Source organism: Camelus bactrianus, chromosome 11 (genome assembly GCF_048773025.1).
Source record: "Camelus bactrianus isolate YW-2024 breed Bactrian camel chromosome 11, ASM4877302v1, whole genome shotgun sequence".
Classification (NCBI taxonomy): Eukaryota; Metazoa; Chordata; class Mammalia; order Artiodactyla; family Camelidae; genus Camelus; species Camelus bactrianus.
This window is the reverse complement of record NC_133549.1, coordinates 78,490,286-78,503,944: the sequence shown is the minus strand read 5'-3', so window position 1 is coordinate 78,503,944 and position 13,659 is coordinate 78,490,286. Positions and strand designations below refer to the sequence as shown.

Genomic DNA, 13,659 nt, shown 5'->3' with positions numbered 1-13,659 from the left:
CATTGGGTACATTGATAGGAATGACTGAATAGAGGGAAAATTGACTGATATAGCAGAGAGAGAAAGATTTGCTTAAGCAGTGCATTTTAGATACTGAAAACTGGCCATCCGCTGCCCAGAACAAGATGTGGGCTTAGATGGAAGCACAAAGAGCTGCTCTATGACAAGAGAAGACACAAGACAGGGTACAGAGACGAGGAGCCGGGCGGACATGGAAGTTCCCTGACTGCTTCAGCTTTCTCATGAATAGATACCAGGCCATGAACGGGAGTGCAGGGGAAGGAAGACAGTATGATATAATAAATCAGGAGGATGAGAAAATGAATGGAACGGGAAGAGCAGTAACTGCTGGGCAGCAGAGGGCCTACTTGAGGTTAGTGGTCAGAATTTGCCAGGCCTTCTGCTATAGGGGGATAGTCACGGAGCGGCCAGAGAGCCAGAGCTCACCAGGGTTCAAGTGCTGACATGGGGGTGTGGTGAAGCAAAACAAGACCAGGGACTGGCTGTAATGATGGTATGTGGAATTTAAGTGAAGACAGGGGTGATGAGGGACAATGATGTAGGTCCTGGCAGGGCCAGAGCATGGTTAGGGAGAGGGTAACTAGAGGGAAGGAGCCAGGAAAACAAACAAACAAACAACCCCCCCCCCAAAACCGGGTTTTTCAGCTGACACGAACACAAAACTCCTGCAATAAGTCAGAAAGAGTGAGAAAGTGTAAAATTAGCACTAAAGTGTAATTTTAGCAGCACAGAAAGTATCTGAAAATTGGGAGATGAATACCCTGGGCAAAGATTTTTTAAAAAGGAAAGTCATCATGGCTCTGTCTTCCTAACTGACTGGCTGTCCTCCTCACTCCCGCTGAGTGACTGCTATGTGGCAGGCACGTGTGGGACATGAGGCGGCCACAGGGAGGAGCAAGAAGCCCATCTTCGAGCTGCAGCAGTAGCAGGTCCTTTCAAAGCGCTCCGAGTTATTTGCCATGGAAGGATACATGGAATGCTGGCACGCAGAGGGGACTTTCAGGGAAAGTCACAGAGATGCGGTGATACTTAAGCAGGGAGTGGATCAGGGCACTCCAGACAGAGGGACAGAACCAAGAGACACATGGATCTGGGAAAGAACAAGGTTCTTTTAGGGGAACAGTCAGTACCCAGAGTGGCAAAAGCATCTTTTCTCCTTCAAAACAAAACCCTTAACCTTTTTTCATGTTGCAATATAGTTTTAAGTCACTTTCTATGACTGAATATTTCATAATATTTCATATATATACAACAGCCATTTCATCTCCCTAACACCCACCACACACATATTGGACTGTTAAATCAAACCCAATTTTAAAAAGTAGACTGCAGACAGCTCCAATGACATCATCATGCATGGAGTCAGTCCTCTCCTTTAGAATTGTTTTCTCAGGACAAATTCCCAGAGGGGACGCTATTATGGTGTCAAAGGGCAGGAACAAGTTAATAACTCTCATATTTTCCAAAGAGCTGCACCAGTATGCATGTCATCAGAATAATGGTACAACTGCTTCACCACAGACACGGTGAGTGTAAGATCCATTAATTGTTTCCGCTGGTTTAACACAAAGATATTTTAATTTGTATTTCTTTAACAGCGAGGTTAAACATTTTTTAAGGCCTATTTCCTGTGACTTTTCTTTTTCATATCTTCTGCCATTTACTGGTAAAGACGTTCTCTTTGTGATGTGTATGCAGTATTAATATACCTGCCAACCTAATTCACATAAATTATCTTTTCTATTTATTTTAATTTTCTTTGGAGGTACTGGGGATTGAACCCAGGACCTCTTGCATGCCAAGCACACGCTCTACCACTGAGCCATATCCCCACCCCGCCCTTTTCTAATTTTTCTTTTACTCTTATTCGTGTCCACATTAGCAATTTCAATTTTTATATAGTTCAATCGAATGTTTACTTTTCAATTCTTTCTATTTTTCTAAAGCTTAAAATACGTAATAAATCTTCACAAATATGTTAGAATCATTTGTTGAGTCATCTGTATGGCGAATGTATCAAAAGCAGAATCATTAGCCATTTACTTTAAACTAAGAATCTTACTCCATTTTTAGAACGAAAGAGGAAGGTACAAAGCACACACGAGTCATATAATGACTGTCGTGTGGATCAGCATCCCTTGATTCCAATGAACCCACTCTGCCTGAATCTAAAGAGGGCAGGCGGTGTCTGTCTGCACACTCACCGATATCCTGTCTTGGAACTCTGCTGTGGGTACAATGGGAATAGTTCCACCATGCTTTCCGAATTTTCTTTCCAAACTCTCTTGAACAGACACTATAAAAAGCCAAGAGATGTAGAGAAAATATTGCTAGTAGAAAAAAAAAGTAGAACCCAAAGTCGTCCCAAACTATCTCCACAACCGAAGACTATCAGAGTTTTAACATGAATGACATAAAAGGGTTAACCATTTAAAACTCAGTTAAAAAGGAATAAAGCACTTTGCCAAATTCCTATATAAATGTGAATTTAGGTCACTGCTCTGTTTCCATAACACCCATCACCAAGGTTTTGCCTTGGCTCTTTTAAAAAGAAAATGCCAAGGGAAAAAGGAACGGAAGTAGTGGGAACGCTTCACCCAGATTCTCAGTGGGCTCAGCAAAGCCCAGCTGGAGGGCTTGGTCTTATTTCAGCTTGATGAAAATTCTGATGTTAACTCGGGAGAACCTAATCTAGTCAATGAAAAACAGTATTCTCATCAGAAGACTCAAAAAAATTCTTGACACTAAATAGGCCTTTACTAGGAGCAACCTGAGATAGAAATGGATGAGTATCAACAGGAAGTCCTGGTTTAAAACGATCCTCTTTATAGTACTAACTTCTCCTGTGTTCCGGGAACATTACATCACAGAATAAACATCTGAACGGAAATATGTTCGAGAGACTTAATATACTTAATATCTAACAAACAAATTGTGTAATTTTGGTCTAAGGCTCATGAGACAGAGCAACAGTTTTCTGTTCTGAGATTAAGTTATCTGATTACAAAAGGAAATTTGTTCTCTTAGTAAATGTAAGCTTTCCCCAACCTTTTAGATGACCCAAAAGATTTCTAGAGAACAAGATAACCAGAACTTACTGAGCAAGTGGTAGTTAGAATCCCTTTCATATTTGAAGGTCAAACGGCCATAGCTGACATGATTCAGATTCTTCAGCCACTCAAAGTACGACACTGTCACTCCTCCAGCGTTTAAGTAGAGATCCTATCCACAAACATGTGACAGGAAGACAACCAAAGAAATGAGGAGACGATAGTTTTAATAAAAGCTTACAATGAACATAAGAGTTCAGTTTTAATATCATAGAAGACCAAGCTTTAAGCTTCTGAAATATATCTTAGTATCAGAAATTTTACATTGAAATTTAACAAGTCACCTTTCCAATCCATCTGAAGTTTTCTCAATTAGAGAAAAAAGGTTTTTTTTGTTTTATTAATCAGCAAGTACTCGATCAATTTTGGTTACAGCCTTTTCTCCACCAAAAGGTTCTCAGAAAAAATTGCTTGCCCACTACCCACTGGATTGGATTGTCCAAGGGTATCTCACCGGAAGATTAGCATTCCCTTTCCCACTAAGTAAGGACAGACAGCCTATTTCAGTTAAATTGAATTTCTTAAGTGTTTTCGGCAAAAGGGCTTCTTCACAATGCATCCCAATTCCACACTAACTTCCAATTTCCAGTGACCTTTTGGTATAGACTCCATGCTTATCCACTGAGGCTAAGCACATGCTACTCATGTTAGCTTTCTGAGTAAAGCAGAAAAAGACATTCCAAATGCATAAGGTTAGGAATCACAGAAAATAAGAGTTTGAGTAGTATTTCTAGCACATTATACATTTATATGATTGGGGTTTTAAGAAGGGTAAATATATACCCAAGAGCCTGAAACTGGAAGAAAATGGCCAGGTCCAAGTGAATTGACAGGCTTATTATATATAGCCCCGCTCCTACTTATATTTTCTTAAAAGCAAAATTAAAAACTTCACTAAGGCTTGGGAAACTAACAATCCTCCTCTCCCCTCAGTTCTTTGCAAAAGATAATTATGATTCCAAGCACATACAAAACTTGGCAAACACAGATGACTTACTGGAATAACCATAATGTTCCTCTCCAGGAAAATTTTATCAGCTTCTGGAGTTGTTGGTCCGTTGGCACCTTCAGCAATGATCTGCAAGAGTCAGGAATATAGAGAAATGCCAGTAACACCATCAAATCCCCTCCAACTGAGCTCAAGAGATGTGAGTATATGGGAAGGGGGCTGTGGGAAAGAACAATCATCCCTCTGTAAATTGTACCCTTGGGGAATTACATGGTATGTGAATTACATCCCAATAAAGCTGTTAAAAAAAGAAAGAAAGAAGAAACTCAATTAGAGCTTTCCTATGACCCTCAACGACATTCCACATTGGTAAGGCTGAACCCATCAGGCTCTCACCTTGGCTTTGACTTTGGGTGCATTGGACTTGGTCAGCTGCTTCTCGCTGGCAGCAGGGATCAATATGTCGCAGTCGGCCTCCAAGATGCTCCCTTCATAGATCTTTGCCTTGGGGAAGCCCAGGATTGTTCCATGTTGCTATAATTGATTGAAAATCAGAATTAGTGACTGCACCAGAGTTTAAATGTTTACGTTTACTGCCTATGATATGAAGACTCATTTATTAAGAGCTCTTTGAGTTACATTTAAAAAAATAAGCACAGGAAATAGACTTCAGTTAAGACTTATTTCAACTTTACAATATTCAGGTGGTCAAACCATTCAGATATTAGATGAACATACCAATTTGAAGTCTTCTAGTTCTTTTGGGTCAATACCATCTGGATTATATATGCTCCCATCAGATTCACCAACACCAACGCATTTAGCACCGAAACGATGTAAGTATCTCATAGAGTGCAAGCCCACGTTACCAAATCCCTGTGAAGAACAATTATGCGTGAAACAAAAACCGAAGTCCCAGCAGACGGTTAACAGTCATATTCTGGCCAATACACATTCTTTTAGTTTAGAAGTAATTCTCAAAATCCTTTTGGCAAAAGAAACAATGGTCTCTCTTCAGCAATAAATTTCTATGTTTAAGAATGTAGAAACCAATCCTTTGTAATCTGTAATAATGAGTCCTGAAGAAGTTCAGTTAGATGCAGCCTTGCTGACTTACAGAGAAATGGCAGTGGCGTCAACCACATTACCTCAGTCCCTGATGACCCGACAGATGTCCCATGGTCATGAAAAGGTAAGTCACTAATGAGGAGGAGTGAGTTTTATTTTAAAGTAGCATTCACCTTAACTTAAGATTCCCCTAAGTAAATTAATTAAATACCAAGTAAATTCTTCCTGAAAGTTGAAATTTGGGTCATTGTGCAAACCCTTCTATATACACATTAATAAGACCTGTCCTCTTCTGGATATAATTTCAATTTAAATACTGAATAAAAGAAGCTGGTGAGTTTCATGTCTATCTGACTGATACTTGGTTTAGTCACATGAATCACACCAAGGTACAAAAGATAAAGGATGTATTAATACTTTTCAAACATCCATTCTAAAACTTAGGAGATTCAAAGGAATCAAATTTTAAAAACCGCAAATCTAAAAACCCTGAAAAACTTTCTATGTGTATATCAGTTGTTCTTTCAGAAAGCAAACATTTTTACCTGAACAACAAATGACTTATCTCCAAACCCTGGTGTCATTCCTAAAATACTCATGTAAGAAGCTTCATTGATGAAGTTTTCTATCCCGTGGAAAACTCCCCGACCAGTAGCAGAGATCCGTCCGTGGATTCCACCCTGACTGATGGGCTTACCGGTAACACAGGCGTGGGCATTAATATCCTGTAAGAAAGAAGTCAAAACTTAAAAGATAAATGTCAAGGTCAGTTTCTGTGATGAACCAACATAATAAGTCGAAACACATTCCCATTTAACTAATAGGCTCATCAGGACTGTGTGTTTAAGGTACACTTCCATTAATAGGGATAAGCCTCACGTTCCTCAGATTTCTGTCCCCAGAAAATACGTAATAAAGTAGACTGTAATTTGTGATGGGAGAAACAGGGTTTTTAGGAATTTATGTACAAGTATGTACAAACAGTATTATTACAAAAGTAGAGATAGTTCAGCTTAAAACTATTATTCCATCAATAAATGTTTAAGCCCTATGAAGTCATAGTATACGTGCCACCTGTAAGTGTCTTAAAATTTACCACAAGACTTGAGCATGTCACCAAAACACAAAGACAGGAAGAGGCAGTCAGGTGTTCTTGGATGGGTGGACTCAACATTGTAAAAATATTTCCCCACCAAACGAATCTAGAAATTCAATACAATGCTACTCTTTAAAAAGAACTTTATAAGCTCATACTCCAGTTCACCTAAAAGAGTGGATTAACAAAAGTATTCAAGAAATTAATTAAAAAAAAAAAAGACAAGAAAATAACTAAGGTTTGCAGGGCAATTTGGAATACCTAGCAAAATAAAAATACCCATTAACCCAGGAATTCAATTTTTTCTAGTTAGTGTGGTATCATTTGAGTCAAAAAAAAAAAAAAAAATCGGGCGGGTATACGTGGGTGGGACACAGAGGCCCGTGCTACGTGTAAGTAGTGAATAATAAGTTTTAAGTTAGTGGCCGAAGTAGGGGTGATTTAATACATTTGCTCGGGCAATTTGCTACCCACATGAAACAAGATAAAGTGCCTTACTTCATGCCATTCCCTCCACCTGCCACCCCCATGTGTATTCTAGCTGGAAAAGTTAAAAAGTGACCTGGTCTGTATCTGTGCTGTTTGAACATTTTTATGGAGAGGACTTAGAATTGAATTAGTTGTACAATTACCAACAAAAATAATAAAAGCAAAACAAAACAAGACAGTCTAGTAAAGTGATTTATGGAATTAGGGGTTTTCCCACAGTTTTCCTTCATGAATAGTTAACACTTATGAATACAGAACTGCAGACCTCGTGCCAAATGCTTTGGAACAGTGAGAACGCAAACGCTGGAGCTGTCAGTGATCTGGCTGAGGTCCGGCGCGGCGCCGGCTGGTGCAAGCTCCCCCGCATCCTAACTGTCCTGGAAGCCGGCGGAGGACCCTGCGCCCACATTTCTGGGCCAGGACAGACGAAAGGACCTGAGTGTTCAGGTTCTCGTCCGGACATATTTAACACAAACTGTGGCTTCTTACCTTAGGCCTTGACTTTGGGTTTCCCATCTTAAGAAGGGAAGTCTTTTACCAGTATAGTCCAAGGCTGAGCTGGCAGCACCTCACAAAACTTTCTTGGGAATGAGCTACTATGTGTAACAGCATCCTGCCTCCTGTTTTGCACCAATCAGCATCTTGCTCCAAAACAGACCACACCCAGAGCTCTTTTAACATAAAAAGGTGACTTGAAAAGCAACCTTTTTTGGGAATGGCAGTCAAAACCAAAATTTTTTGTACTGTTCCTGTTTTATTTCAGGGGATTTGTGGAATTTACCTGATGTAGTATTTATAAATATTTTTGTGCGTGCTTACTAAGGGCTGCGTTATACTATTATTCATTTAGTCCTCAACTGTCTCATGAACCACGTATTATTATTGTGATTTTACATCTGAGGAAACCGAGGCACAGAGAACTTAAGGCACTTGCCACAGGTCACAGAGCTGGTGTGTGAGGGAGTCAGTGCTTGAATCTAGGCTGTGTGCCCAGGCTCCCAACCACAGACACACTACCTCAGGAAATGAGGCAAGTCTAAATTCCTCCACTGAATGCTGTCGCCCCCTTTCTTCCTCTCAGAGGAAATAATATTCCTCCTCTTCTAAGGCCAGTCTTTCCACTAGGGCCCTTAAAAGAGAGATCTGTGGCCCACAGCCAATCGACATGCCAAACAACAAAAACCTTTCTCTTTGGACAACAGGCACCTTTCAAGCTGCCTTCTCTCCAGGGGCATTTGTCTTAAGTGAAGGCTATTTCTCATGCTCCACTTACCTCTCAACACTCCCTTGCGGTTGGTCTGGCTCCAACCTCACTCTTCCACAGAAAATCTACTTGTTGAATTGGCCTCTTCTCAGAATCCCCACCAGCACCCACAACCTGGAGCTCTCGGTGCTTGTTCTTTTGTAACTGACTGCTTCTGCCCCTTGAATCTCTCTCCAGTCTGTCCACTCCTCTCCAGCTCTATGGCAGGCCGGTACTACCTACCTCTCTTTCGGGCTCAATCCCATCCTCCGCCACACACACAGTGACGCTTAAAATGCACACTTGGTCCTGACACACACCTGCTTTCATTAGCACCTCACTGCCTTCCTTCTGTTTTTTCACTACAAAGACCAAAGTCCTTGCTGTCACTTACAGGGCGATAATCTGGTCCCACCCTCCTCTGCTGGCCTCTCACACACCCCATCCTTTTGCTCTCTACTCTGGCCACCAGAGTCTTCCCTCAGCCTCTCTGGTTCACCTGTGAATGCTTGCCACATCAGTAAACAAAGGATGTCGCTGCCATCAAGCCGCTACGGCTGCTCCCCCACAGTGAGTCCAGGATGCCAAGCCCTCAGCCACTGTAGCCACCCACAATGGTGGCCCTGAGGGGACTTAGGATGAGAAAGAACAGGGTGCAGGCCCTAGACAGCTAAGGTGCGTATCAAAGGCAGGATTTCAATAAGCCCAGACTCTTGCATCTTCCCACACATAGAAAAGTGCTAAATTCATTAACTTGAGATATCTTGTCTTTAATTAACAGTAATCTTATAATGTTCTGACTACTTGGTCTTTGTTATGAAAACCCCTATAAATCTTGACACCTCCCCTACCTCTTCAGAGCAGTCCCTCAGATTTTTCTGAGAGGCTCTCTCTCGGGCTCAGAAAGTCCACCAAATGACACATAATTCTCGGTGTTTAGATTGTGTGTGTTTCCGGTCGATACCTCTTTTGCATGTCAGGACCTTTACACTCAGGTGTCTCCTTCGGCCTCTTGCCCAGCAGCGCTCCCCCAGTCCTTGTCTGCTCATCTTTCTGAACACAAACTGGAAGGTTACATCTCAAGGAGGCTTTTCTGATCCTACCCTACAGATGTGGTCAGGCCCCTGCTATTCTTTTTCATACCTTCCAAACTCTTCCTTCAAGGCTTTATGTAAGCAGATAGGGTAGAGAGGGTCTCTGGAGAAAGAGAACCAGGCATGGCTTTCTAGACATAAGAGAAGCCATTTTTGGCCTAATTCATTTTGTGATCTAAGCCTGGCCAGAATGCTTGCCCTTGAACAGGTCTCAGTGATAAATGATCTTAAGGGAACAAAAGAGTGCAGAAACAAATGACTGTTATCAGCTAAGAGAATTAACAACAGCAAAGATAATAAATCAGTTGTAAAGACTAAAGTTCTATTTCAATGGTAAAGATAAGCCTGAAGTGTCCAACCACCAGATCAAATGGAGTCTAACAGATGATGATCTTGACCTTTTCTGACCCTCAAGACTTCAATCAACTAAAGCTTGGACTCTGTGGACTGCCCAAGCCCCTTCATGAATATGCATGTACCCTTAGCTTAAACTTCCCCAGTTTTGCTCTCTGGGGAGACACTGCCTTGGGAAAGATTCAAGGTGTTTTCCTTACTTGCAAGTGATAATACATCCTTTCTTCTCCTGATCTTTGGGCTGGTTGTGTTTTTTTGCCTTTTGGACACCCACCAGGAGATGAACCCAGTTCTGGGGAACATTTATCTCAATTGTATTAACTCTTGCTTGCACTTAGCCTTCATATAGTAAGTACTCCATATATATTTTTAAAATGCTTTTTCAACTCCCTTTCTCTTCCCAGTCCTTAAATGTTTGTTCCAGTGTTCTGTATTAGTGGCACTACTGCTCAGTCCCCCAGACTCAAGTCCTCCTGGTTCTCTGCCATTCAACCTTGTCCTTTCCCTTGGTCCCACGCATGCAATCCAGTCCTGCTGAGTCCTGCTCTGTCATGCGCCAGTGCTTCTCCCCAGCACTACGGCTCCCGGGCTGTGAAGACAGGCATGGAGGCCATCTCTGTGCTCCAGCCTAACACTGCAGCCTAAGGAAGGGTCAGCATCAAAGGCTCCCCTCGGACTAGCAAGTAAAACAGAAACTCTAGGACTTGAGTATTTCTCTACTAGTTCATGTCTTCCCGCTTCTGTTACCTTTCTAAATGTGCCTTATGTTTAGACAATCTGAGCCCTACAGTTTCTCCTCCCATCCCCCGAATCTCCATGTTAAAATTCTATCCATTTTCAAGGTCCGGCTCTGACCCAAATGCCTCTTGTGGGAAGCCTTCCTTCAGAAACTCCGCTCAGGTATCACACGACCTCCATACCTTATCTGCTTAAGTGAACGCTCTTTGAGGGAAAAGTCAGAACGGAACGCTTCTTTATTTCCCTTCTACTGTCTTGCAATGTATCCTGCCCTGGCAGGTGATCTGTCTTTGAGGGTCACATCCCGGCGTTCAGGATGGGGTTGCATGTAAGTAAAGTTAAAGTTCCCTACATTCACGATTTAAGAACAAACAAACAGATAGCAGTAAAATAATACATAAATCAAAATATGATTAAAGGAGAGAAGAAAAACCCAGTGAATTCTCTTTTTATATGCAGAATCAATTTAACTGTTACTTCTGGTAGATAGCAAATGAAGCCTTCAGGGCTTCTGGTGGGTACTCACATAGTGCCCTATGGTGCTGGCATAGGTGTCAGCAATCCAGGACATCTCTCGTTCTCCTGTGCTCATGTCTGGGGCAGGCACATCAATGCCGGGACCTGGGGGCACAGGGGAAGGGCAATGCACCAGTTTTTAAGATAAAGGCATCTCAAACACATAGATCCTTGCAATTCTCTATAATAACAAAGCTCCCATGGCTAGAAAACTTTGGATTTCAACTAGGTAACGAATTGAAGTCATAGAAATACTCATCATTAAGTACTTCACTACAAAATGTACACACACACACAGTGTTACATGGTCATTTTTCCCACTGGTGTTTACTTGCTATGTTTGGAAGTTAGCTATGCACAACAGAGAAGCCACTCAATATCTGAATGTGCAAGCAAAGGCAAAATCACTTTAGCCTCTCTTGACCTCAGTTCCTCAGAATTAGCAAATTGAAAAGTTTGAGGATTACAAGAAGTTAGCCCAAAGGCAGCAATAAGTACCAATGGTAGCACTAATACTGAGGTCCACAGTGAGGTTCAGATGTAAATGTGTTAAATGGTGCCCGCTCAAATCTGTAAAGGCTGGAATACATTGAAATAGATTCATCAAAATAGTAAGAATAAGAAACAACCTAATTATCTAGCAGGTCAGTTAAATAAAATACGGTATATCTACACAAAGAAATACTATGCAGCCATTAAAAAGGATGATGTACATCCACGTGAATGGCTTGGAATCATCAACAACACATATATGTGGAAACAAAGGAGGTTTCTTATACCATGTATAATATGTTCCCATTCTCATAAAATTCTTTCCCTCTATTTATATATCTATGCATAACATCTATACATGTATTTCTAGTGTATATATATATGTATGCAGGTTTACAGAGATGGACCAACTTTTTCATCTATGTTGGGGTTTCAGCCTTGTTTATAACTTTATATCATTTCAAATGTAAAATAAACTTATAACCTTTGTAAAAAGAAAAACAACTTTAAAATGTTTAAACCATTGTCTCCCAAATAAAGGTCTTTCTAAGAACTGTATTTTCTATAATTATTACTCTTCAATCAGCAGACTAAGTTCCATTTTAATATTCTCCTACAGTTAAGGGGCCTAGCCCCTAGATAATGCACTTCTTTGTACAAGTTGTGATGTAATGGAAATAGGACTGGTGTTAAGACAACTCTGAAATGGTCAAGATTTGCTTTCTACATTCCTGCCACCCACAGTTCCCCACCCAATCTGTCACTCTTCTATGCCCGGGCAATCTTTTCCTTAGGCATCTTACAAATCTCAAGTCCCCCCAGCCTACCCTGGCCCCATACAAGTCCCCTGCATGGAACAGTTCATGCCATATTCTAGCCTTGTTCTCTGACATAGGGCTCTACTCTACTGTTCCCACTTGCTCACAACTTCCATTCCTTTACAGAGACATACCTCAACCGGAGGTCAGTATAAATCTGTTTAATCAGTATTTCTCTCCTAAAGTGTAAATGACAAATTGCTCCCGAATCCTTTCAGAGGCATCTACAAAAGGATTATGCTGGTTTTCAGCAATACCAAGTGTTAAATAATCTTATGGCCTCAAATAACAACAATTCCATTTGCAGAAGGTATGTTGGTAAATGGCAAGTTTGAGGGACATAGTCTGTAAACCAAAAATGTATAATGACTACAAGTAATTCCTGAATTACAGATAAATCCTCAAATACCCTACAGAGCACAGGTCTGAAAGTCCATCCTTTTGAAAACAGGTAACTACCCTTAGGAAAGTTAAAATGCCATCACTCAATCCCATAAAAGATGAAAAATTGGCTAAAAAAAGCAACTGCTTTAACAGAACATGAGCACAGGGGTAGGAGTGAAAGGTTAATTTTGGTGCACAGAAGTACAGAGGGATGAAAAGGATGAAGACATCAGGTTATTGCAAGGGAACTTTACAGAGATGACATCTAAACTCACAGACCAGAATTAATACCCTTTCACAAACTTTTCCAGGGGGGGGAAAAAAAAGGAAAGACCACTTCCTACTTCAACTCATTCGGAGGCCAGTATTATTATCCCGTTATCAAAGACCTCACAAGCAAAAAATACTGCAGACCAGTATCTCTTAGAAAAGCATCAAAAAGAATAAAATACTTATGAATAAACTTAACAAAAGTAGTGTGAGACTTGTAAGCATCATTAAACAAATTAAAGAAGACCTCAACAATGGAAAGATTTTTCAGTGTTCATGGACTGGAAGACAGTATGGTTAAGGTGGCGATACTTCACAAATTGGTCTAGATTCAAAGCAATCCCTTCCGAAATCCCAGCTGACTTCTGTAGAAATCAAAACGCTGATCCTAAACTCACACAATGTGACAGGGCCAGGACTCAGACTCTGGTCTAACTCACAATCTGAAACTCCCTGTGGAAAGACAAGTCAGAAAATAACTGAAAAATGACATCAATTCCAGGGGTTTGCTCAGATTAGTTCTGTGCCCTAGAGAGAGAAAGAATGCTGACTGCCTCCCTCTTATGTGACAAAGCTTTCTGAGCCCAGATGTCAGTTTAGTTGCACAGTGGCTTAGTAAAGTTTTTGCACATAAGCAAAGTCAAACGCTAGTATTTAAGCTCTCAGTGTTTCAATGAATCACTTTTTAACCTTTGGAATTATAAGGTACTTGTCAATATAGTGAAAATAAAGCTGGATGTACTCCAGATATGGGTGATAAATACAACTAAATAAAGTCTGAAACCACTCAAGACTTGTAAGTTTGAGATTCAAGCTAAAAGTTTAAGCTAAGCTATGATATAATACACTATGAAGGCTTTCAGAATTAGTCGATATTTCTCTGAAGGAGGGAGTTAACTCATTACGTCCTAGTGCTTCCCCTGTAAAATGACTGTAAGTAAAGCTCACAGTAGTGCCAAGGAAGACACATGCCAAGAATCCAAATGCCTTTTAAATTATGAAAGACAAGACAACTCT

At 40.8% G+C, this 13,659-nt stretch overlaps 1 protein-coding gene and 1 non-coding gene across 2 annotated transcripts in view; both read right to left on the bottom strand.

The window, feature by feature from the left end:
* Positions 1–13,659, bottom strand: part of GLUD1 (glutamate dehydrogenase 1) — a 33,787-nt gene that overhangs the window by 4,083 nt on the left and 16,045 nt on the right. The window contains exons 5-11 of the mRNA XM_010953730.2: positions 10,689–10,783; positions 5,694–5,873; positions 4,819–4,956; positions 4,477–4,614; positions 4,129–4,209; positions 3,120–3,243; positions 2,226–2,317 (exon numbers count right to left, since the gene is read on the bottom strand). Coding sequence (XP_010952032.2) covers positions 2,226–2,317; positions 3,120–3,243; positions 4,129–4,209; positions 4,477–4,614; positions 4,819–4,956; positions 5,694–5,873; positions 10,689–10,783 — 848 coding nt within the window. The remainder of the gene's footprint in view (positions 1–2,225; positions 2,318–3,119; positions 3,244–4,128; positions 4,210–4,476; positions 4,615–4,818; positions 4,957–5,693; positions 5,874–10,688; positions 10,784–13,659) is intronic.
* TRNAA-GGC (transfer RNA alanine (anticodon GGC)) lies at positions 1,782–1,853 on the bottom strand. Its single transcript has one exon. It is a non-coding gene; the product is annotated as a tRNA-Ala (tRNA).